At 37.3% G+C, this 26,913-nt stretch overlaps 1 protein-coding gene across 1 annotated transcript in view; it reads left to right on the top strand.

Annotated features, from left to right (window-relative positions):
- The window catches only part of LOC127951307 (insulin receptor), a 44,217-nt gene that overhangs the window by 1,659 nt on the left and 15,645 nt on the right, over nt 1–26,913 (top strand). The window contains exons 2-3 of the mRNA XM_052549131.1: nt 6,230–6,778; nt 26,117–26,438. Of these exons, the coding sequence (XP_052405091.1) occupies nt 6,230–6,778; nt 26,117–26,438 (871 nt within the window). The remainder of the gene's footprint in view (nt 1–6,229; nt 6,779–26,116; nt 26,439–26,913) is intronic.

Raw genomic sequence — 26,913 nt, 5'->3', positions numbered from 1 at the left:
TTTAAATCCTAATCAGATCAGTCAGGACCTATAGAGCTGTGTTTTTATTTATTTTTTCAAAGAAGTCAGGAAACCTGACTTGAGGTCTGTGATCCGATCTTTATGAGTTTGGAAAGTGTGTTACTTTAGTAGCATACTAATAGTAGAACTTCCAAATGTTTCTGCACAGTGCACAATTAAATTATGGTCGAATTATATCACAGGGCCGCAAATATTATTCGCAAACTACTAACTTAATGTTGAATTTAATGCTGAATATTAGACTGCTATAGTTTATCAGTATGCTTGATTATACAGCGTTTATTTTAATGTGTAGTCACTTATGTTAATGCTTAGTATATTTGGTTTTACTTTGTAGTAAAATTTTATATAAAACACTCAGAATAGAATTTGCTAAACGCATACGTACTAGTAATTGTTTTTAATTAGGCAGTAGTCATTTAAATGATTGTGTAATTAGGTACCACTTGTTGTTTTTTAGTGCTTTTGGAAGACTTCCTGCAGCAGCTAAATAAATATAAGAATGCTTTTGACACACTTGGCTGTGTTCAGCTCCAAACAAAACATTGGCTTATCTTCAGTTCGCTCAACAAAATGAGTTTTAACATATTTTTGGGAAAGTTAAAAATACAGTAGTATTTTTACCAATAAGGCTTTATTTATTTTTTTGGGGAGAAAATCAAATGTAATGCTCCAAGTTATCATTAGGAGAATTTCAGATCATTTCGAGCCTTATTTGTTGATTTGTGAGCTGTACTAAACCCCAAGCACATTTTTTCTTATCTTGTTACTCTGCAGATTTCTAAATATAGAATTGGTTTGGATGAAATTTATGCATTCGATGTTCTGCCAGTTTCCATTTTGAGACTCTTCCATGTGTCTCACGGTTAAGCTACTGTAAATCAGAGCAATATGTTTAAAAACTCTGTTAGGTTTTAGGTTAAGACCTACATATGTTTGAAAAACTAATAACAAGCACTGCATGGAAAGTTACACATGAACAGACTGTTGGCTCTCTCTGTCTGTAATAATCTGATGTGACTTTAATCAGCCGTTTAATTCATATTACACTCCAATCCTCTCTCAGGAAAAAATACTCTTTTTGTAATGAATTTAATTCCTGTTTGTTATTTCAAAAGTTGCTTGTCAAAATTTTTCTTTATCAGCAATTAAAATCTGTAAAATATGCTTGGCTTGTTTTCAGGTAATATGAAAAGAATGTATTTGGAGTGTTTTGCATCTTTGTGTCTTGTCGCAGCATAGTTTTCAGCAGCAGACAAGTCAACACCTGAGGGTGTATGTATGCCACCTTTTTATTAAAACTGAAAATAATAGATTGAGTAATATTGTGAAACCAGTTTGTGCGAGATTTTAAGGGCAGATTGAACATAAACAAGTTGTGTAATCGCTAAGTTGGCCCCCTTCTTGTTCCTCTTAGGCTTGTAGTGAACCACTGTAGGGAAGAGTGGAACTATTTTAGGGCCTCAGTTCAGCCTCATCAAAACTGGAAACTTGCTCGGAGCCCGGCTCATCTTGGAATATTTATTAGTTCAAAGGTCAGCTTCTTTCTTACAGTGGGGTTGAAAAGTCTGGTACTGCTATATTGTATATTTTTTTTTGATTGAGTACTTTTTTTCTCTTACGAATTATAATCCCTGTGTATCAATTTTTGAGTGAAAAATTCATTCAAAATGTCTCCCTTTTGTTGCAATGTCAGCACCACACAACCTGTGTGAAATCCCTAAGTGTAATCCAAACAGCCTCTTGTTCTTAAATGGAAAAAGCAGACATCTGACCTTTTGTACAGAGGTGTTCACTTGCTCAATATCGCTAATTTCCTTGTATGATTATTGATTTAGAAATAATGCAAAATCTTTCTAAGTTCCTTTTATTCAGATTATGTCAAAATATTTCTACTAGTTTTTAGTTTTTTGTATCAAAATACTTCATTTATTTTATTAACCTTTATTAGTACAGCTGTCAAACTCTTAACATTCTTCTGTCAGCCGTGTGTCTCTACCGACACGGACAACACATGACAACATAATTTATACCTCTGCAGACTAGAATCCGAAACCGTTTGACTTAATCACCTACGTACTTGGTTACATTGTTAATATCCAAAAACAAGTCATTTTCAAAAACATTTTGTAATTGCTATGTTCAACCTTGTCAAGTCTTTGCTGACATGGCATGACCATTGAAGCTGTGAGAAATCATTTTGAATGTATTTACCACACCCTTTGTCCACGTTACTCCGTGTTTTCTTTTTGTACACATTGTCAGTTTCTTTTACGATTTCCTTTTGATCACCTCATTCAAACCAACGATTAAAAGCTTCACCTTAAGAGCCTGTTATTTGTTCTGTTTTAAAGTTCGTCATAGCTCTTCAGGTGGTATTATTGTCTCACAAATCGGTTCCTAATAATTCAAATACTGCTGTATCATTGTGAGTGGTTTACAGGATATTTGTTAACAGTAATTCTGATTGTGTCTTGTTCATTTGATCTTCTGCATATTTTTATTTCATTGTTTGCGTTCAGTGCTTATATTAATTATTTCTTTGACATGATTAAGAATGCGTTACTGGTTCAGCTATATTCATGCTGTTATGAAGGTGACACTTCGTTTATTTTTAAAGCACACTTTTGGGCTTTTTTTGTTTCTTATGTCAAATCCCAACCTTTGAGTTATAGCGATGTCACATACAATTTGTCTCTCGCGACTATTAAAATAGAATCAGCTAGTTTCAGACTCAAATCAGAACTTATTCCACTCATGCAAATTCTTGTGAGAGAACTGTTAAACCCTGCTTTTCTTCTGATTTGAAGTGTGTGGTCAGGGACTGGACACCTGCCCAGTAATATTGTTCTTCTCACTCAATTTGAGGACATCACAGCAGCTGGTGTGCAGGTGCATCTTTAAATCATCCCATGTTGATGTTGAACTATTATTATTATTATTATTATTATTATTATTACTTTTATTATTGAATGTATGTGCATGTGTAAGTCGCTTTCTTACAAAGCCATATTGTTTGATTAAAAATCAGTTTAATAGGTAAAATCCCGAGAAAAGCTGATGAATACAAACCAGCGAAACCTCAAAGAGGAAGTGGGACGAGAGGTGTGGAGACCCGCCTCTTTTTAAGACTTCTGCCTTTATATGGTCATACTTGCAGTTAGGCCTGTCACGATAACAACTATTTGTTGTGCGATATATTGCCCCAGAAATAAATGCGATAAACCAGGGTTCCTCAAATCTTGCCCTGGAGGGCCAATGCACTGCAGAGTTTAGCTCCAACCTTGACTAAAGTCACCTGCCTGTGATTTTCTAATGATCCCAAAGACATCATCAGCATGTTCAGGTGTGTTTGATTAGGGTAAGAGCTGAACTTGTCACGAAAATGGATCTCGTGGTCCAGATTTGAGGATCCCTGTGATAAATAATATTATTTTAAGACCATTTTATGCCACCGTAAATAAAATCATAATTTAACGGCATATAAAATGCAGGAAGGGCTTCACACTTTCAAATGACAACAAACTTTAAATTCTTAAGAATATTTATCATGGAAATTAAGTCAATATTAGATACATTAAATTTAAAAAAAAATAAGCAGTAAATAAGTAAGTGCATTGTAACAAGTAGGAAAAAAAGAAAAGTTCACGAATAATATGTATGGAGATTTTTTTCTTTTACGTATTTTTCCATTACCTTATTTTCTCTGTAAATTAAGGGTGCACTATTGCTGAAAAACACAATCTCTACTTAGCAGTCAGATGTCTGTATGCACAAAGGCACAGATCCCTAAATCAAGGACATATCTGCAGATTACATTTTTTTTTTTTTAAATTTGAATTAGCACCGAAGCTGCAAGAATACAGGCGCAAGTGGAATGCAAAAAACATGGCAACATTAGTTTTTATGTAAAAAAAATGGGCAATATATTGTGTCACCAAAAATGATTGTGGTCAGTTACATATATTGTGCGATCAATTGATATATTGATTATTGTGACGGGCCTGCTAGCAGTTCCTTCCCGTGTCCTGGTTTAAATGTTTGCTGTTGTTTGTCTTGTTTCAGAGGAGAAAAGTACTTTGTGGTTTAGCCGTTTGCTGCAATTCAAGAACATTTGCATTGCATTGACGCAAGATTTATTTTGATCTCTTAATGGTGGCTGCTAAGGCAAACACACTTATGCAGATTGAATGCAGATTTCAATCAATATGTCAGGTCGAAATATACTTTTCAGGTCTGTAACAAAGCAGAACTAGCTGCAGAGAAATCAGCATTGCCATAAATCACAACCTCAATTACATGCCTTTTGTTCTTTAGACATTTTCTTTTCTTCTTCTTAAACCTGTAGTTTACTTTAAGATTATATTTGGATCTTTTAGAAATGATTTTTTTTTTCTTGGATAAATAAATTGTGTGTAACCTGTCTAAAATAGCACTTTTTTTTTCAAACTTGCTTTGAATAATTGAGTATTGAAGTATTGAGTATATCGAGTATTAAATAATTGAATTTACATGTAAATGCATGATTCATTTTTGCCTTTTATTTGAGTAAATCTTGATTTTAAAAAAATCATCTAAACTGAAGCAGCCGCCTCTTAAATTAATGCATGCAAATAAATTGCATTATTCACTGGTAATTGATGTTCAGGGTTTATATTTGTCTAGAGCGTCATTCAGAGATTCATTGCATGAAGTGAATGACTACACACAGTCAGCCAGGTCACATCTAATTTTCCTCTCACTGTGCCGCCGTTCCTTTCATGTGCTTCAGCGATAAACTTTTCAAGTGCCTGGCACGCCATTTGTACATAGTGTATTAGGAGTGTGTTGCTAAAAATAAGTGTAAGCGTAGAGGTATTGCACATTGTGCGTGTCTGGTAGAGAGAGATGAGGCACATGTCAGTAGGGTTATACTACGTGTTTCAGCTTCCCCATGCTTCAAAACTTCCGGACTGCCACATTTATGAATCCCTGTGGTGGGGCCACTGTTATAACTAATGTAAACAAGTAGCCAGTGCAAGGTATTTTTGACCTTCCCAATGCCTCATGCTGTGACTGCCCAGTGTTTAAAAGGTCTCAGTTATGCATGGGCTGACCGCTCATCAGAGTTCATGTATGCGTGTAATTCATGTAAACTGTTGTGGAATCTTTTAAGTCGAGTGGCAGGGACTGTTTTTCATTTAAAGGGAAATGGGGAGCTAAAAAGACATAATTAGAGGTGTAGAGCAGCCTAGGTATTTTTACTGCTTGTGGTTTTGTAACCGCGGTTTAGTTGCATATTTGTGTTCTTTGTTTTCTGTTAATTAAATAATAGAACCTTTTATCATTAACTAAAAATATTTTAGTTGATATTAATGTGAAACATTCCTAAAAATATTGGTAAAATATGTCTATAATATGTCTTCATTTGTATGTAAAAATAAAATATATTGTATACAGTTTAAGCATTGTTATTTTAAATATTTATTTATTATTCTATTAATATAGCCCATTTTAACCTTTTATTTTCTGCATTGAGGGCAATTTTTCTTCTGCATGAATTACAATTAAACATACACAACAACAAATACAAAACATCAATAATACATTAAACATAAATATTAAACACTTTCTATTAGAATTGAGCAGGGTTGATAGCTCGCTGCAAATGAGAATTTAATCTATTTGTCTTAACTAGTGGAACTTGAAATGCTTCGATGCTGTTATGGCATTAAATTATAAATAAATAAATCTATAAACATATCTATACATCCGCCTGTCTGTCTATTTATCCATTTATGTGGCACTGTCTCATACCTTAGGCAAAGCAATTTTGTTTCGCTTGTGAAGCATCTCTCCAGCTCATACACCAGTAAAGCAGCAGTGGAACGTGAAAAGCTGCAGGAAGAGCTTTTGTTGTCTTCATTAACCATGTTAGATCATTTGGAAGGCATCAGCTCAAAGGGAGAAAATTGAACAGGACGACAGAAAACATTATGTCAGTCTAATAATTTTTTATGGTTCTGTATATGATCTCCTTTATGGGTTTCTATAGAATACGTTTTCACATTTTGTTTTTGTTTGTTTATGCTTGTTACTGAATAAAATCCAGTTATATTGAAGGTCATCATCTGTAAGCAGTTGTTGCTGTACATTCTCACCGAACTCACCGACTTGACAACCACCGAACCGAACTGAACATTTTGCTGTCTTTTTTTTGTCGTTGCAGTTTGCTCAAGTAAAGACATCAGGAATAACGTGACCAACCTGCGGGTGCTCGAAAACTGCACCATAATCGAAGGCCACTTAAAGATCCTGCTCATGTTCACAACCAAACCAGAGGATTTCCGTGGCCTGAGTTACCCCAAGCTGACTGTAGTGACAGACTACCTGCTCTTGTTCCGCGTTTACGGCCTGGAGAGCCTCAGCGACCTATTTCCCAACCTCACAGTGGTGCGCGGCAATAATCTCTTCTTCAACTATGCACTTGTGTTGTTTGAGATGCTGCAGCTGAAAGAGATCGGCCTTCACAGCCTGATGAACATCACCCGTGGAGCCGTGCGTGTGGAAAAGAACCCCGACCTCTGCTACCTCTCCACCCTCGACTGGTCCATGATCCTTGACTCGGTCGAGGACAACTACATCATGTTCAATAAGAATGATCGAGAGTGTGGAGATGTCTGCCCCGGCACGGTTCAAGGCAAGACCACCTGCCCCCTCACCACCATCAACGGGGACTTCAGCGAGCGCTGCTGGAACCAGAAGCATTGCCAGAGAAGTACGTAACCTAAACACTTTTTTTTTTTTATTGTAGTTTTGCGCTTTTAAAACATCACACAGAATGGATTTACACCCTCAAGAGGTATCCCACTCGTTTTCGCCTCCCCCATGTCGTCAGATTATCGTTTCAAATCTCCGTTTTCACTGGCGCGTTAGGGTAATAATATTTATATTACCATAGAGTCTCAAGATGTTTTGAGAAGTGAGCGGAAAGTTGTCAGGGCCCTGTGTGTGTGTGTGTGTGAGAGACTGTGTTGGCAGTACATTCACTGGTTTCTGTCAGCAGTAAAGACGGCCAACAGCAGCCATGCTGGAAGCAATAAGTCAGGTGATCAGCTGCAGTTAAGTAAGCCAAGTTTCTGTGTCAAAGCTTGAACCATGTTCCAGATTATGACGCAACTCCCCTGTTTACGCAGTAGTTCGGGGTGTGGGTGGTGCTTTGTGTAGGTGTTTGTATGTGTATGTGTTTCTTTTTTTTTAACCTAACTGAATCCATTGGAGTGGCTAGCCGCACATTTTGAGCCGGTCTGCAACCGATGAAGCCATTTGCAGCAATTGTTCTATCAGTTCAATTCGTAGGTGCCAGAGAGCTTGAGTTTTGAACATAAGGAAGAACTTCACATATTGGTGCAAAGCCCTTGAGCTCACAATTATGCAACACATGGGACACATCATGTCACTGCTATTTGAACTAGCTGTATGGTGTCATGTGTCTTGGAGGCATGATCATGTTCTGTTTGGTAATGGTCTTTCTGCGGGCCCCATTTTAAAAAGAAAGGACTCTCCTCTCTAGCTGTGCTTGCTAAGGCAGATGTGTGCAATTAGTTTTCAGGCAGGAATCCCTTTGTCTTAAATTGGAGAAGGGCCTGAGTCTCTAGTGACCAAAATGAATACATAGAGGTGGGCTCTTTTGACTTGTGCCAGTTCTCTAGCAAGCATCCAAACAATATAGCAACATGCTAAAACAATTCCGATGTCAATATGTAACTCTAGTATTGGTGTTAATATACACAGTAAATATACTGCACATGAAAACGTTTAGCAGGGATGCATTATTTGTTCAAAGGGACAGTAAAGACATTTGCAATGTTACAACAGATTTCAATTTCAGATTAATGCTGTTCTGTTTAACTTTTGTTTTCAACATTGATGATAATGAAAAATGAGCACCAAATGTGCAGATTAAAATGATTTCTGAAGGATCGTGTGACACTGAAGACTTGAGTAATGGCTGTTTTGCCGTCAAAGGAGGAATAAATCACATTTAGAATAGAGATTTATTATTATTTTTAAGTATTATTTAAATTGTAGTAATATTTCACAATATGATTTATAATTGACCAAATAAATGCAGCCATGGTGAGCGTTAGAGAATTTGAAAAACATAACGCTGCTTTATCTGTTCATGTGGAGTTGAGGTACAAACTGCTTGTAGGTGATAAATGCAAGAGTAAAGAGAGACTGAAGTCCTTGTTAAGTGCCTTGATAATAGCCTTGTTTCGGCCGCTTTTACTCATGTCTGCCGGGTTGCAGTTGCACAGTAGGTGATGGAGTTTTTGGCCAAAGGCGGGGATTAAAAAAAGCATTATCTAATGATAGAATCAGTCCTGGTCTGTGGTGAGGGACTTGTGGTTAGGGGTCTAATATTGTTTAGAGAGTGCAGCAGCTTATAAAGCCACAGAGCACCAAAGAGCAAAGAGACACTGTAAGATTAATGTTGTTTTCAAACCGTTTTGATTTGTGTCTGTTGCACAAACCTCATAGTGTTTGTTGCATGTACTGCAGGAATTACGCTCTCCGTTTATAATGGATTAAGAACCGTACAGTTCCCTCTGTGGATGTTGTTTTGTGGATTTTGCAGAAATGGCTGATTGTGTAGTTTGTGTAAGTCAAGTGAGCATATTTTGTGCAGTTTTTATGAGAGGTTTTCTGCCATTTGGTACTTGACCTCAAAAGTTAATTCTGGCAAGTCTTGTCTTATTTTCGTCATCTATGTTTTAGCAATGCCTTAAGATGTTGTATTTAGGCCCTGTTGTGTGGCTTGACCGTGTACTTTTTTTCTTATTTTCATCACCACATATTGTTGCAATATGTGTACTTTAAAAAAGCTACACTGAAGACTGTAAGATTATTGAAGTGCCATACCAACAGCATATACATTTTCCCTTCTTAGATTTGAACCTAATATACTCTTGGGGGGTGGCTGTTTTCAGTGTCTTAGAGACAGAATACCAGTTAAAACCTGGGCCACTGACATCTGTCATAGTTGATCTGGTCACAGGCGATCAGCTGACACATTACTGTTTACACTAGGCATTGACATGCGTCTCAGATGTGTCTCTTGTAACCACTTGTGATCAGATTTTGTTGAGAGTAGAGCCTTTGAATTCATAACTGCACACATCACTTACTATATCAGCTTGTTGCTGCGTAAAGGAGTCACAAAGGTGACACACTGTTAATAGCATAGTAATAGTAAAATAGTATTTTTGTGCAGTTTTAATAACTATAGACTTGAACTTTTAATTTCACCATTTAAGTTGGGAATTCAATGCTCAAAAAGGAATTAATAATACAAAGATTTTAACTACTGCATAAATATAATTAAGTGCCTTAAATTCCCCTATATATATATAAAAATTTATAAGAATAAAACCTAATACATACATTTTTTGTTTCTTTTTTGGGGAAAGAAATGCAGCATCAGAGTGTTTAAAATTTGGGATCTTTAATTTATTTGTTATTTTTTAAGAAATTAATGCTTTTATTCATTATCAAGCATACATTGAATTTAAAGTGACAGTAAAGACATTTGTAGTGTAAAATTTATTTCAGGATTGGTCGATTAAAAAAAAAGATCAAAAGAGCATCTAAAATAGAAATATTTAGTATTAAGCTTTCCACAAAAATTATTTCCTAAATGATGTTTTCAGCAATTTATATCCTTTGTAAGATGCATTCAACTGGCAAAGTGTTTGTTTTGTTGGCAGGTGAATTATTACCATTGGTTGCTGTTATTCGGGATGCATAAACATTTACTTTTGTGTTTCTGTACATTTAAAGTACATGAGGGCTTCTACACAACGTGTCAATTTGATGAGCTCCATTATAGAGCGTTAATCCCTGTGGGATTAAGCTGTTAGTGAGGTGAGTTTTCCTCGCTCATTAATCCCTCTGTGTGGAGGATCTTACACATACACACTCTCTCTATCTCTCTCTCTCTCTCGCATTCTTGGTCCCTCTATCCCATATGCCTCTTTGCATAATATTGAATCACATTAAGAGACTTTGTCTTCCACACACATCTGTCCAGCTGCTGGATTTCAGCAGGAATCCAAGCGTATCCCTCAACCCTCAATCCTGCATCACTTGGAGGGAGTTGCAGAGGTGCTTTGCTTAATTCTGGTGATCAGCGACGAGTGGTCAGCTGCAGCCATGCACCCTTCCTTGTGTCTGATCCAGAGAAAGAGGAAAGTTACTGAGGACAGCCAGGTCAGCAGGCCTCTTGTGCAGCTGCATCTAAAAGAGAAGGAGGGAAATAGATAGCGAGAAAAAGAGCCTGTGGTAACTGCGCAGGGATGTGCTGCCAAAGTCTCTTTTGCAGGTTTCCGCGGTTTTGTTGGCAGCCGTACAAAAGTGGTTTTGTTTCATATTTTGGAATAGTTTTGGAAGTGTTGGCACTGGTTTTTCCTGAGCAGCTTTGCTTGCTCAGTGAGCATATTTTGACTGTTGGAAGCAGTAAAACTGATTTAAATCTGTCGCCATTGAAGAAGTAATAAAGTCTGACAGCAGATCAGGCCCTTTTTTGGTGTTTTTAAATGCCTGATGCTCGCTTATACCAACCGACTGCGCCGAACTGAATAACTGAGCATCATCCTGCACGATGACACAGCAATGGGCCTGACTTCCTTGTTCCCGCTAGCTTCCGCCAGCATTAAATGGGCAAAACATTGAAGGACGATTATATACTTGAATGCTTTTCTAAAGGCGCTTATATAATCATGTAAAGTACAAATGAGGAGAACATTGGTGATTTGGGAACAGTTTCTGCCTGTTCCTTCACACCAATGAAGTTCACTGTCGGTGTAGGCTAAAGTCCATATTTTGTGTTAGATCTGTTCGGGGAGCGTTGAGGCTGTCAGCCAGTGCTGAATGAGGCTGGGCTTCCCCCGGCACTGAATATTTTACACACATTAAATATGATCTTCGTTATCTGTCCTCAGAGGGGATTAGAAACACAGCTGGGATAGAGAAACAGTAGTTTGACTGGGAGAATAGAAAAACTAAATGTTTAAGTTTGTGGCTTAACGTCAACCTCCCTGGTGACCAATTGTATTTGGCTTAGAGAATTGGCTCATATTTGATTAGCTAATATAGTATCTAGTTTCTTTTTGTTGTTGTTATTCGAATAATGGGCTTTGTGTAGCCATTCGTATCCGATTTGCTGAAGGCTCAGTCTGGGTGATATAGTTTGTCTGTCTATTTGTTCACTCGCGGCAATGTTAAGGAAACTACTTTGAAAATGTAGCTTCTTGAGCTACAAGCTACACATAAATTAAAGTTGTTAAATGACTGTCTACCCTTTTAAAAAGTAGTTTGTGATGCTACAAGCTACTAATAAAGCAACTAACTCAAAAAAGTCATTTATAGTGAATAATTGTTGAGAAGTTTGGAGGCAGGACGATTTTTTAAATGTTTGTAAAAGTCTTTTTTACAATTTGGCTGCATTTATTTGATGATAAATGCAGTAAAATCAGTATTAATGTAAAAGATTATATTATACCTGTGATGGCAAAGTGTGTCTGTGTGGTGGAATAATACATGTATGGGAACCTTAACAGATCCATAACGTCATTCTATTGTTGTGTTATTTAAAAAAAAAAACAGAATTCTTCCAATTCTGCAAGAGACCATGTCAAATATATTAATAGCATATTTTTAACACTATAAGTGTTAGACCTTGAGGAGTGTGATCCTTCCTGTAGTTTATTCCATGTGAGATGATTCCAGATTCACATACGTCATTGACCTTCATGTCTCCATCCGTTTCAATCTCTGAGGACCCGTAAAGGTCAGCTAGAAAATAACTCGCCTATGCTCCTGTTATTTATGTGCGGAAATGAGATCTTTTGTACACACTTGTTGTTTCTCAGTGCTGCTAAGAAACATTAGTAACTCTGGGGTGAAAGTGTGTATAAAGTGCATGAAGGGGTGTATCCTAAAGGAAAGACTGTCTACGGCAGGAGGCTTCACTATCAAGTCCCCCGTTTCCCCCTCAATTATCTGACACTCCGATACTACAGGATACACTGGCGCCAATTCAATCTCAGCATGGAACAATAACTGTTACCGAACTTCACAGAATGTTCTTCCCAATTGTTTCCGGGCATTGTTAGGCAGCTTCCTACTGGGAGGTTATGAATGGTCCCGGGGCAAAGCTCCAAGACCCTCTGACCGTCAGTACCACCGACATCAGACAGGAACCAAACCTTTCCAGTTCAAGGGTAGACCAAGACGTCTTAGGATCTGTACACATGAACCGTGCTTGATTTGAGAGAAAACCACCAAACACCTAAGCACTCGCATAGAAACTCCTTGATGACTACCCACAAAATACGTCAGAGTTGGCACAGGCGAGCATTACTCACACTTTCTTCAGAAAATGTTCAAATCTAATTTTAAAAAGTGATTCTTTGGAATACAGTTGAACAATATGGGTCATCATTTACAGCCATCTGTGTAATATCTTTTAAAGTATTGCTTTGTGTGTATGTGGCACACTGGATGTGTAGATGAGACCATTAGATTTTTCAGAACATGTCGTATTCAGTGTTGTTATTGGTAATTTAACCTCAACTTGTTAAGTGTTTTTGTTAACATACTAAAAAAGAAATGAAATGAATAAAAAGAATACAAAATCACATGACAAAATTACAAAAAATGACTAAAACTTAAACTACAATTGACATGAAAATTAGATCGCAAATTCAAAACATTAATATAGACTATAATACTGGTGAAACTGAGTATTAGTAGTATGCTCAAGAATGTGTGTTTAGCTATACTTCTAGTCCATTTTATTTGTTTGTTATTTAATCAGACAAAACCTTGGTAGCACAGGATGAGTCAATATTTTTGGTCTTTTTTTTTTCCTGAAAGACAAAGACATTCATGTGTATTAATGTATTGTTTCAACATTTCGGACTACACTAGCATATAGATTAGCCTCAGTGTTTACAGGCATAGAATAAAGGCCAGAACAACTCAAACAATTTCGATTTAATTTCTTAAGTACTTTGAGGAAGCCAGTTCCTCTTCAGCGTCTTTACTTTGATAGTAAATTGATGAATATTTTAATGTTCACTTGACCTGATTTGTAGGATTAAGGCAGCTTTTTGACATTCGTTCAAAATGTAGAACTGCTGCACAAGTAATTGTCCATTCCATGTTTTCATTGTGCACCTTACAGCCTCCTAAAACACAAGTGTTCATAAGCCCAGCCAGAGCCACACCATTGCCTCTAAATAATCACTCTTCCTTTCTCACCCTTGTTCTCTCTGTCATCACTCTCTGTTTTTTTTTTTAAACCATGCACTTACTCTGCAGCCAGTCACCTTCACTCTTTCTTTCTTTAGCTCGGCCTTATTCAACCAAACATTCTTCCTCTTGGTGAAATGTTTGAACATGGCTTCTGAACATGCATCCCTAAAAGTGATTTCTTAAGCCTCTTTAAATAGCCCTTCAGGAATATCAAGAAATGAATCACGCCATATTCAGCAGTAATCCATTGAAGTTATATGGGCTGTGCAGCTTTTTGTGGATTGACAAAATATGCATTCACCAGGTGGAGTTTTGGGCAGAAAGCCAAAACCCCATTTTGAAGGTTTTCTCTTACCACTTATGAGGTCACTAAGGTCTGGAAAAAGATTGGGATCCTTCAACCACTTAAAAGACTCAATTATATGTCATTGCAAATTGTAAGTCTATGATTATTGATTATAATTGGCTGATAACAGCCTCTTTAATAGATCTGGTTAACTTTTTGAAGTTTCCAAACATATTTTTGGCTCTTTCGAATGCTTGAGTTCTCACTGGGCTGATTATCAAGCTGATATACTCAAGAGGAACCCCTGCTTTAGGGCTGAGACAGGCCCATTGAGTGCCAAAGGTATTAACTCAGTCAAAAGCCTTACTGCTCAAGCCCTTCTCCTGGAATCCCAGACATCCAAAGCATTCATTAAACCTCAGCAGACAAGCATTTCTTCAGTATTTTTAACAGTTTTTCACTCCTGTGAAGACGTCCCATTAGATCTTCTTCACATCCCCAGATCTGCTTTCATGCTGATGAATAGTTTGAACTAAATCATGGCAATCAGATTTGAGTTGTGGAGCACACACGCGTGAAATATAAAACAAGATTCATCTTATTTTGTCCGAGTAGTTGGCAGTGTTTTTATTTTGTGTAGCCCCCTGGTGCTAGGAAAATTTATAACTCAGGTATTTGCCTTTTTTGTTATAATCCTTTTCCACAATAAATGTGGTAACTCTTGATCTACTAGGTCTTTAGAGGTCAAAGCCTGCAGAGACAGGTATTTCTACACTGGGTCTGCAGTGCATACTATCCAAACATCGCTTGTAGTTGTCTCAAATCTTAGATTTTGTCAGTTAATCAGGGATTGAAAAATCCTTCACCCAAAAATGAATCCGTCATCATTGGATGAACTTACATTTTAAAAACAAAGCTGCTGTAACACATTTCTCTACCAACTAGTTCATTCAGTGATGCCAAAATAACTTTTTTTTTTTTTATATATAATATTTTTAACTATGTCTTTCTTAGCCATGAGCTCCCATCACATGTTTAAAGGCCACTCTGCCTGTGTCCTCCTCCATGTCTCTATAATTCATGTAATTTTCTAAATGCATAATCAGTTAGAGTGGGTCTTTTAATTCTATGCTCCAACCACTCAGTTTATTCTAGATATTATTAGGCCTACATGGGATCTGCACACTTTCTGTGTGTTAATTGTGTAGGAAAATCCACTGCTACTACCTCAGCTAAAAAATGCTTCCTAGATCCGTACCAAGTCTTCTGAAAACATACAAAAACTTTGGATAAGAAACAGACCACAATGTTAATCGTTATTCACTCAAATCTTCCCTTTCAGTGAGCTGTTCACTGCTGTCGGTGAGTTGACTCATTGGTCTTTCTTCATTTATCATTCATGTGCACTGTATCAGCTGATTCATTGAAAAGATTCATCTCAAAAGAATGAATTGTTTTTCAGATGAAATCACTACTTCTCTTATGAATGATTTGTATTAGCGTGCCGAGGAGACTAGTGTGAATGCCAAGATCTTCAGTGGATTAAATCAAAAGAATTAAGTCAAGTAATTAATTCATAACGAATTCCATCTGTTTGCACACAAAGGTATTGTATGACTTCAGAAGAACTGGAATATGCTTAAGAAGTTCAGATGTTTCCAGCAGTGACAGTATCTTTTCCTTGACTATTTCAGTTGTGTAAGTATCTGTCAAGCAACCTTTGCAGATCCACCCAACTCCTATAAATGTGGTACAGACCGAGGAGGAGATGGTGCTGTTGTATCAGTAGCTGTAGGGGTGCTTTGTCCAGACTGATCCTTAAGCTTCAGTTTGGGGTGTGGTAGTCAAAGTTGATCTGACATTCCTCTCTGCTGTTAGAAGAGAGAGCTGTCTTGCATACAGTCATTAAAGGGATAGTTGACCTAAAAATGAATGTTCCGTCATCATTTTACTCACCCATGTGTCATTCCAAACCTGTATGACTTTCTTTGCTCTGCTAAACATAGGACATTGTATTTAGATGAACACTGGGGTTTAAAATAAAAGAACCATAAGAAAGTATTTTGTTACTTAAAAAAAATTAAACCTTAACTGAAACCAAGCACAAACATATTTATTAAACATTATTTTTACAACCTTTGATTTTAATATGGTAGAACAGTGTACTAAATTAACTAAAACTAAAATGAAATTAAAAATTCATAAAAATTAGAAATAGAAAAATAATTTAAACACCAACCAAAATTACCGAAACTTATAGGTAATATATAAATAATAAATATTTAAAAACATTTAAAGGGGTCATATGATGCTTTTTTTAAAAGATCATTATTTGGTGTAAAAGAACATCAAATCAGATGTTGACATGCTTTAATGTTCAAAAAACACATAATTTTTCAAATACTGTACGTTATTGTAGGTCCACTTTGCCCCGCCTCTCTCATGTGTAGTTTTCTACAAAGTCCCTCCTTCTGACAAGTGCAATCTGCTCTGATTGGCCAACTGACTCAGTGCAAGTTGATTGGCTGAACACTTCAAGCACTCGTCGGAAATGTAACGGCCCTTTCCATAATCGTGAGCTTCATCTATCAAAATAAATGTCAACACAGTTTAGAATGTCCTTGGTTTTATCATCAGTTCAAACCAAAAAGGGCAACAGAGTGGCGTGACAGACACAGGGATGAAGCTAGTATGTGTTTGCAGTACACAAGCCACGGACGGTTAAGACGGCTGACTGCAAATACTTATACTAATAATAAAACATTCTTACAGTAACTGATTCAGAAGCGCCAGATTGTCGTAGCAAAGTCAGAATTACATAGGCAGAGGCTTAACTTTAATAAAGAATATCTCTTTGGATTTGAGTCTTTGCAACTTTACAGATCTTCTTTTAACACATCTGACCCCTTAAAAAAATCTAATATAGTATCTCAGTGCTGCTAAAATAACTGTATTGACTGTATGGACTGAGCCATTTTATCATCTTTTGTGCTTCACAGAAGAAAAGGTCATACAGGCTTAAAATTATGTGAGGTTGAGGAAATGATGACAGTTTTTCATTTTTGGGTGAGTCATCCCTTCAAGTCTTTTCATTTTACATAATTTCATGTTCGTTACGGTCTCAAAAAATATTTTAACACAATGTAGGAGAAACAAGTTTCCTACGTAGGTGTTTTTTATTTGCCTGATGCCTCACGTCATTCATCAACACATTAGTGCGGTTGATGCGGCACTGTTTGTGATCTGGATCTTCATGTCTAATTTAGATATCTTGCCTGTCATTGCAATACTCTGCTTGGTGGCAATGAAAAACAAAACGTGAGCGAGTACAATCGTGATGTTGGAGTGTTTTTCCTCCATTACGGGTGGCTGGTTGCCTAATGAAAGTGTTTACAGCATCTGTCTGTACTCTACTGCTAGTATCCACTGTTTTACCACCTGCAGTGTGTCACATAGTGCTGTCACCTCTCTGAAACCACCATTAACCCCAAAACACAGACATTAATTAATAGCTGTCCTTGTAGCATCTCATTAATCCGTCCTCTTCTCACAGTCCTCACCCAATCGTAGAACAAGCACACATCTCTGATGCGTTAGGACCTCTTGGCCACACACGTTCTCATCAAATCGCTTAATGAATGTGTAAGCACATATTAAAGCAGCATCCTGTCCGACTAAACTGGTTACAAGGACCCAAATGCACGTGATGAGGCCAAGAGAACAGACTGACTGACAGCTATTGAGCCAAATGTGCACTCTGTGACGCAGGTACACTCATTATAAGATCATTTTGTTGTTTTATCAGTTTTAATGGGACTGTTATTTCTTAAAACGCCTGGTGTTCTAAATGGCTTGTTCCTCTTTGCCTATTTAGGAATCATTGTGTGAATCTGATGTGTAGTATATCTGGAGTATCTTAAGTATATTATGTGTACACTGTCACAAATGAAGTATGTTCTTTTTGTACATTGATGGAAAATGCAGCCATTGAATTCAGTTCAAAATGATTGAAAAGATTACTTTGCTGTCAGTGGGCACACAAATGCCCACAAGAACAAGGTTATCAAGGGCATTCAGAGACTTGAGCATTGTTTTGGCTCTGTGCTTCAAATTGTTGTCTTACTAAATCTCCTCTCTAGTGTGAAGCTGTGGGATGCTGAGCCAGTCTCTCAGTCCAGGCTTAAAGACTTGATTGTCCTTCTAAGATGTTTTTCTGGCTCTGCGCAGTAACTCGGGAGCTCAGAGGGGCCATTGGGTGCTTCCTCACCTCTCTGACTTTGCGCCTCAGCGTCTAGAATGTTAACTTTATTTTCTTTTCAAAGGTGAGAAAGCCTCAGAGGTCTGCAGAGAGTTCATGGTTTTGGTTTGCCCTGTCATGAACTGTGACACCTATTGTAGTCACGTGCTTTTCTAAATACAGCACAGTGAATTTACAGCAAGCACATTACACAAGTCTTATTTTTGAAGTAAATGGCCTGAAATGGGGTATAATAAAGGGGTTTACATTTCTTTAATTATTTAATCACCTTCATGATTTTCATTTTTCCTGCTAAAGTTTTTTTTTTTCTGAATCATTATGCAGCACTGATTTTTTTTTTGATGGGAATGGAAATAAAATTAATCCACTCTGAAGTCACTTCATAACCAGAAAATTTTGGAAGAAATGAAGGCCTCTGAATGCAGGCGCATATGTATTAGACCATCAGTCTTACAATATTTATTACTTACATGGGGTCATCCAAACTTTACTGTAATTCCTCTTTACTGTTTTGATGAAGCATTTAAATGACTCTATGACAGACTGGGAAATATTACAGTAGAAGTAGTACAGAACTTCCCGCTAGTTTATGATAAAACAACGCCTTACTTTGGAATTGTGTTATTTGGACAGGAGGTGTTCATCAGTCTCGAGTTGCTTGGGCAGAGAGTCCCGTAAGTAAAGAATTAGACTTGTCTTCACATTTGACTTGTCTTCACATAGCGTCTTTTTCGCAGGCAAGCACTCCTTATGTTTACTGCAGAGAATATTTTTCTGTGTACTGCATCCAGGTCAGTTTGCTAGAATATTGCCATTGGATCTACCCCAACTTTCCCCTGAGATCCCTACTCTTTCCAAGAAATCCTTTCACCCATTATCCTCGAGATATGACCCCTGAAAATTGTCTGACAAGTGCACAAAGCTGAGTTTAATTTCATAAACTGCGGTCATCAATTATGTGCATGTTGAAAAAGGAAAGACATGTGACTGAATACACATGAAGGTTTGTGTGTGATTGTATTGGTCTTAGCACTGAATGTTTGGGCTTCTCTGAGGAGAATCTGTATCTCATGGCCTTTGACCCAGTTTGAAGACCAATCATTTCAAGAGATAGCTTGTTTGTTTTTCCTCTTGCAGTTGTTAAGGTGTCCGTCTGTCTTGCTTTAATCTTTTAATGGATGTTTATATGCATTGCTTGTGTAGGACATTTTGAGTCATGGTTACCCTACATTTCCTAACCAAATCTGTAGTTTCTGCATAAGGCATAAAACCGTTTTTACACAAGGCAAACGACTCGGGTGCTAATTACATACTATAATATGTGTTAGTGTGAATTACTGTGTATTTGCGGTGACAAAGAGCAGATTGTGAGTGTTTGTCACTTGCCGACGTGTCATATGTCGGCTGTCATAAAAACAATAGCTGAACTCTCTAGTGCTGCCTTTCCTTCCTGCGGTACAGTTGTGTGTTTATAGGCCGAGCTGTATGTGATCTATGTCCAGCGAGGATGTTTCTTTTGCTAGGGTCAGATTCTGTGTCTCGGCGCCAAAGGTAAATACTTGCTTCCTTTCACACACCTCTCATCTCTTTAATGCTCTTTCCTTTCTCTGTCTCTTTCTCACACACTCATGCATTGCATATCCTTAATTGAAGTTGATCTTCCCATCTCAGGTGTTTGCACACAGGTGTAGATGACGTTTCTGCTCGTGCTGGACTGAGTTGCACTGCCGCTAAGCGTATGAGCACAGCTTGCGGTTTCTGATAAATGAGTCACATGTGGCCACCCACCCTGATGTTGAAATGTGACCCAGATCCAGCAGATAGATGCCCAGAACATGAATGACTGAAAGCTAATGAACAATGAATGACTCCCTCTGTACTAACTTAGGTCTTCACATCGAGAGAAGGAACATTGGAGACATTACATTTTTATATTGCTTGGCATGGCTTTATTTATTTTTAATTAATTAATTTTCCTTTTTTATTTTAGCCTTTCAAAAATATAAAAAATTATGTATATTGTTTTTTTGTTTGGTTTTTCAATGAGGATCATCATTTTGACCAAAACAAACACTTTGTTCTGATTTGGTGCTCTAGAAACATCTTATTATTATCAGCGTTGAACATCTTTATGGAAACTGAGATACTTTTTTTCAGGATTCTTTAATGAAAAGAAACTGCATTCATTTGAAATAGAAATCGAGAAATAGAAAACATTATAAATAGTAGTCGGCCGATATTGGTGTTTTTTGACTGTTGATGGCGCTGATATCTTGGAAAGCAGGATTGCTGATATAAAGCCGATATAATTGTATATATTTTTATTCATATTTAAGAAATTTGAAAACATTTGAAATGGATTAAAAAATAAATGTGTAAAATAAACATATTCTTTAGATTACAAAGTAATTCTCATAAGTAAATATTTAATAAAAATATAAATTTAAAAAGGAATTAACCACTGTAAAGCTGAGCTCTACTTCTGTCTGCTTTCAATTCATATGGACCGACCATCACACAGAAAACGCGCGATCATGCAGCATACAAATGCACACTTCTCAAGATCTAAGATTGATCAAAGTCTGCCAGGTTTGTGAAATAAAATTTTCATTAGATATTCAGCGTTTTTTCTTACATTTGTAAATCTGTATTTGCTGAAAGCTGACGGCAAACGAGAAAGTATTATAATGTTTGCCTTTTCTATTATTAATAAAATAAAAGCGATCGTTATAATACTTTTTTTGTATCCATTTTAATTTCTTTAGTTTAACCGTTCTATCTGATTATTAAACCGACTTCTATCGGTACGAGACAGGACTGTTAATATCGACAACAAATAAGCGGGAGAGTGTAAACAGGCGTTGCTGTTCTCAGCACTGTCAAAATAAAAGTCCCGCGTCAAACTCATCGGCAAAACAGGAGAAACTAAGCGGCCGATACCGATATTTGATATCAACATATCAAACATATCAACATATCAACCTTGGCGATGTAACAGTCGATCCCAATTATAAATGTCCTTCCTGTCACTTTTGATCAGTTTAATACATCCTTGCTGAATAAAAGTATTATTTAATAGAGTGTGTGTGTGTGTGTGTGTGTGTGTATGTATGTATGTATATATATATATATATATATATATATAAGTATATAATCTATAGTGAATATTTGAGATATAAGCTAGACATACAATGCTAGGCTGTTTTGGTTGTATTTTAAGTAAGATGACTCTGTGAAGTAACCGTACACTTCTCAATAGTCCACGCTATTTAAGGTATCAAACATGCACTACTTAGCAAGAACAACTTATCAACAGCAACTCTCAGACTGCTGGAGTTCCCAGCATGCTTTGCCAGCGGCTCTGTCAGACATCTTTCCGCCGCAAAAGAACACGTTTTTCTAACTCTTATAGCAGCGTTTTCCCCTCTCCTTGTCTTTCTGCCCAAGGTTTTGGACACGTGAGCCATGAAGGGTTAATACACGGTGGCTCTGCCTCACAGATAGAACAGGCCATTGAATGGCTACCTACAGCCAGCAAACACATTGGTTAAGGTTGAGGGTGGGTCTTCGGCTGGGACTGTTAAATGGACTGAACTCTCTGGATCAGGAGTCGCCGCTGTGCACACCATGTGTCTGTTAACTGGGAGAGCGAGGGGAAGGAGGGAGGGAGAGGAAATACGGGCAGAGGCGGTCGGGTTTTTCAAAGAATAGATAATGAATTTTCATGAAAGCCATTTGAATCAGCAAGATTTTTTTTTAAATTTAATGTGGTGTAATGCTTTCAATTAACACAACCTTTGTGAATTGCTTGTTTTTTTTTTTTTAGCACCTCCATTGTTGTCACGTGTGCACGCACACGCACACACATGCTTCCCCTCCTTTTCGCTGCAGTCGGTGAGGTGGCCCTCCCTGGATTGTCGTGTATAAGGGACAGAGGGTAATGTTGTTTTGCTCTTGAGTTGGCTGACCTGGTGTCACCTGACATTTGAAGTGAATAACAGCTATAACTCGCCAGACTTGTTTTATACCTTAACATGTAATAAAAATGTGTGTGTGTGTGTGTGTGTGTGTGTGAGAAAGGCAGCTCCGTTTTATACCTTTTCAGTATTTTTTGAAATATGTATTGAGGAGCTCAGTGGAAAAACTGAGAATTGTTTTGAACTTTCATATGAATCCATTTTAGCTGTTCGGATTACTGCCAACATTCTCACTTTTCATGACAACTTTTCCTCTGGTTTTCATTCTTTTTTTTTTCTTGTATTTTCAGCACTCTCCATTTCACCAAAGCACTACATAAATGCACTTTTTTTTTTTTTTTACCAGGCGTTTCATGATTCCTGGGTTTGTCAGAGCTTGTCGGGAGCATTTGGAAATTTCAGAGAAGCCTCCAAGCATTTCTGAAAGCTTAGTTTTGTTTGCCTGATTCACAGAATGCTTGTCGGAGGTTTTAGCATGGTGTTAAAAGTCAGTTCAATGCTTCATTATTATACACAAGGCAGGTCTGGAGATTTCAGATCCCTCATTTTGTCTTGTTGTCATGGAAGCAGAGTTATTTGCTGGCCTTTCTTTATGAACTAAACCAACTCCAGGATCATGTTTGACTGAGCTGTGGTGTTAACATCACCAGCGAGAGCTAATAATCCATTAGGACACACACATTTCTTCTGTGGCTTGTTCTTTGTCCTCTTGGTGTCTTAATTTGATTCATTATTATGTCCTTTTCTTTGTGCTCCGCTCTAATGGTGTGTGTTTGTGTCTACATTAGGTTTGTGATGATACAATCACACATCGAGATCAGTGATGTAATGCATCTATTAATTTATTCAAATTGCAATTCATACACCACTGTATAAAGGTTTGGTGAGTTTTTATTTTTATAAAGGAATCTCTAATACAAGCCTGCATTTATTTGATCAAAAATACAGTAAAACCATAATATTGTGAATTATTATGTGAACTGTTTTCTATTTTAACAGTTAAAAATTAGGGTTAAAAATGTAAAATACTTTTTAAAAGCTTTTTAAATAATTTAAGTGTACTTTTATTTGTTGGTTAGACCACTTTTTTTAATATAGTCATTACATTTTAATTGAAATGTTTTATTAAAAGTCACTACTTTATAAAAGTTAGGGGTTAGGGTTAAGGTTAGATAATTGTTTAGTAAGTTTAGTGTGAAAAGACTTTTCCATGAAAAGATTTTAGATTTATTTAATTTGTTTTATTATATGTTAATTTAATGTTAATTTAAGGAGTATTGTATATTTTTATTTACTGTATTTCAGGATTTGTTGGGATTCATTTTGTGTTTGTAACTGTTGTTTTTGTTCCAGTTTGGTTCTTGCTTGAGGAAGCTTTGGATGATGACACGTCAATAAAAATAAATAACCACTACTACTTAAAACTGTTAAAGCCACAAAGAATGCAAGAGTACATTTCTAGGAACTAATTTCTAGTAACACTTACATAAGAATCCCACAGCCAGCAACAAACTCTTGTGTGTGTTTATGAGAGGGAGGTTGTGTGCGTGTTCAAACACATGCGCAAGCCTGTTCATATGTATGTTTGAGGGCAGCAGTGCATGCTCCAGCTAAGCATGCATGGTTTATTTTTAACAGGCTGTCTCAGAGACAAGCTTGCGGGTCACGTTGTTAGAAAGAGGCCAGTAAAGTCACATAGAGGGATTCCAGATGAATCTATAGCCTAGATCACTAGATTCTCTTCCATCCACTTCATATAGCGACCTCAGTGACCCTCCAGAATTTATCTGTAGGGTTTTTCCCAATCTTTCCTTCCTGCTCCTATGCCATACGTGGCCTCTTTTACCTCTGTCGTCTTGGTGTGTGGGGGGGTGAAGAAATATGTAAACACTGATTTCTGTGAGAGAAGGACTTACAACAAGACTATTGTCAAGCAACTGGAAGCAGTGTGCTGCTCTGTGTAGTGTGTGTTTATGGGGTTTTGTGTGTGTGTGTGTGTGTAGGACGGAAAGAAAGAGCACATAATAGGCAGAGGAATGCGGTTGCACCATTTTAGGAGCTGCTTATCAGAGTAGGCCATTTTGTCATTGTTTTAATATTGACAGTTGTAATGTGACGTTACAGCAAGATAGGACATGACTGTAGATTTACTGAGAAAATGCTTAAGGTTATACTACATGTGAATCATTGACAGCATCTATGAATTTCCACAGAAAATAAGGAATTAAATGGAAGGAAAAATCGAACGCTTTTTATAGTTTTTCCATTTACATTGGAAGCAACACTCTTAACACTGTTTCTAAAGTATACACTTTTTCCAACTGACAGTTTTGTCATGCGTTCAGCATTTAAGTTAACACTACCTTATCTTCCATTGGTTCGACAGTCTGATAGTCCTGCTTCAAACTCATGGCGTAAGTTAAGCCAGTGTTTTTGTGTCAAGCTGATTAGGGTTTAAACAACCAGAATAATATTTTGGTTATGCATGGGCCGATTACCGGTTTCTAGGTATATCTCGATTTGGAGATTTCACGGTTTCAAAACCACTAATATTTTCCCTTATACCGTTCCTGCGGTATGTGCTGTTTTCCATTTCTCCTCAAAGACTGAAATAGTTGGAATCCCTCCGGCTGAGTGCAGTTTAGAGAGTAACACTGAACCCTCCTCCTCTTGTTAGTGCAAGCGAGCGGTCAGTCACGTGTGCGTAGGATGACCGAACTTAAGGCCCGGGTACACTTCACATTCAGCATTCCTTTCCGTCTCGCACAGAGCCGTGTTCGCACAGCTTTCAAAAGTTTATACTAACCATAGATGAGCGTGGTCTGATGAGCTCGACACATGCGCGCAGTACGTCGTGCCCACTTGATGATGAAAATAACGTAATGCAGATGGTGCGCGGACGGCCGAAATATACTTTGGCCCTTACGCGATCGGCAACCGGCCGTTTTTTGCCTTCTCTCTGTTCTGGACTTGCACAAACTGCGTTGCAATGCAATCATTTTCCAAAATGTAATTCATGTGAAAATATGAAGTCTGTAAACGCCGTTAACACAGGCCAGAGACGCTGAAGACGGACGCACAGAGAAAAATAATGTAGCAGGCAGATCACTCCGTGTTCCTTATGCACGAACTATTGGAAGAAAATAATCAATATTGATTTGGGGGGTTTATATGAATGTTTCTGAGGGAAGCTGACTGTCTTCTGAAAGGTTTACATGGTATAATTTCACAAAGCTGTTTTTGCTTCAAAATAGGGATATTAAATCAAATGAAGTGTATAATTATTATATAACTTAATGGTATGAAATTATGAATGATATGTATATTAATTATTATATAACTAAAATTAAATAACTGTAATTACAGGTTTTGGTTAAATATACAGAAGTCAATATTTTATTTTTAGGAAACAAAGAAAAAATGTACTAATTCTACTTCATCTAATATTCTGTATGTTGCTCGAAAACAAAATATGTTGTGTCTAGCATGAAAAAAGTTTTTTTTTTTTTATGCAGTCATTTAAAAAATAACACATTTCAGAGTTGTAACAACAATACAGAGATACCGTGAAACCATGATAGTTTTGCTTAAAGTTATCATACTACATAAAAAATAAATAACTAACACTTCGTCTTTACACATTTAGCATGAAAATACATGGAAAAGGTGTGATGATGTAGGTCCAACTATAAAGTAGTCTTTCCTCATAAGGAACAATTTAGTCAGCTTTACAGAAAAAACATAAACATTGCACTGAATAATTCATATGCTTATTAATTTTTTTGACACTGTTTTAAGTTATGGTTTTGAAGAATCTGTGTTCTTTTTTGCCTGCTAGGGTTCCATGTAAATGTGTTTTCTGTTCTTTATAAACTGACGTCAACATTATTTTATGCAGTAATCAACTACAGACCACAGATGCTGTCCAATATTAAGTTGTAAAATAGGAATACTGCTTGACCCTGTCGAATTACACATTTAAATGTGTATCAGTATGCTTGCAGTCGTTTTTTCTTTGCATATTTTAAATTGAGTAAATTTCAGAAAAAAGTAATTGAAATGAAATAAGATTCCTGATCATTGTGTGTTTTAGTCTGGTGTCGTTTTATCAACATCATTTATTATTATTATTATTGCTGATAATAAATGAATGGTCAAATGTGTTTTTTGTTCTTTTCACACTATATGAATATGTCACTGTGAATGAGAAGCATCTGTTCTTTCCGTAATAAAATTATCTTTGAGTATAACCTCCCTCTCTCTGTCTCTCCACAGTGTGCCCATCCTCATGCAAGCACCGCGCCTGCACTAAAGACAACCAGTGCTGCCACGACCAGTGTCTGGGTGGCTGCTTGGAGCCCCACTCTCCGAGCAAATGTGTGGCCTGCCGCAACTACATGCACAATAACGCCTGCGTTGACAAGTGCCCACCTGGTTTCTACACCTTTAAGGGCTGGCGCTGCGTCAGCTTCAGCTTTTGCCAGGAGCTCCATAACAAGTGCAAGCAGGGCAAAGGTGACTGCCACGAATACGTCATCCACAACGGCGCCTGCATCCCAGAGTGCCCTTCTGGGTACACCACTGTGAACTCCACTACGTAAGTAACCTGCTACTTGTACACTCGGTGAACTAAATACTAGCGCACATGTGCCTAACTGTTGTAAAGGTACGTCACACGCTACATGTCTGCGTCACAACCCATAAAAGCCTATAAAATCTGTTTGAAGTGTGACCCGTTAAGAGGGAGGTGTCTGGGTCACTGGACCACTTTATTCCTCATTTAGAATTCAGACTAGCTGTTTGACTTTTCATCTTTTATTTACATGAGAAACATGTTTCAAACAGCACCAAGAACTTGATAAGCTGTCCATTGCTGCTGAAATAGTGGATTGGTGGTTATTGCTGGTTTAAACTGGTCTAGCTGGTCTCCCAGTCTGAAAGTTTTTCTAAATCCTTATAAAACCAGCAGGCCAGACAAGTCTGACCAGGCTGGAAGACCTGCTAAGATGAGCAAAACAGCTTAGACCGGTTTAAGATTTTTTTTCAGCAGGGATTTCATGCGTCCTTCCTCT

Source organism: Carassius gibelio, chromosome B2, assembly GCF_023724105.1.
Source record: "Carassius gibelio isolate Cgi1373 ecotype wild population from Czech Republic chromosome B2, carGib1.2-hapl.c, whole genome shotgun sequence".
Lineage (NCBI taxonomy): Eukaryota > Metazoa > Chordata > Actinopteri > Cypriniformes > Cyprinidae > Carassius > Carassius gibelio.
Note: the sequence above shows the minus strand (reverse complement) of the source record. Positions and strands in the feature narration are given on the sequence as shown.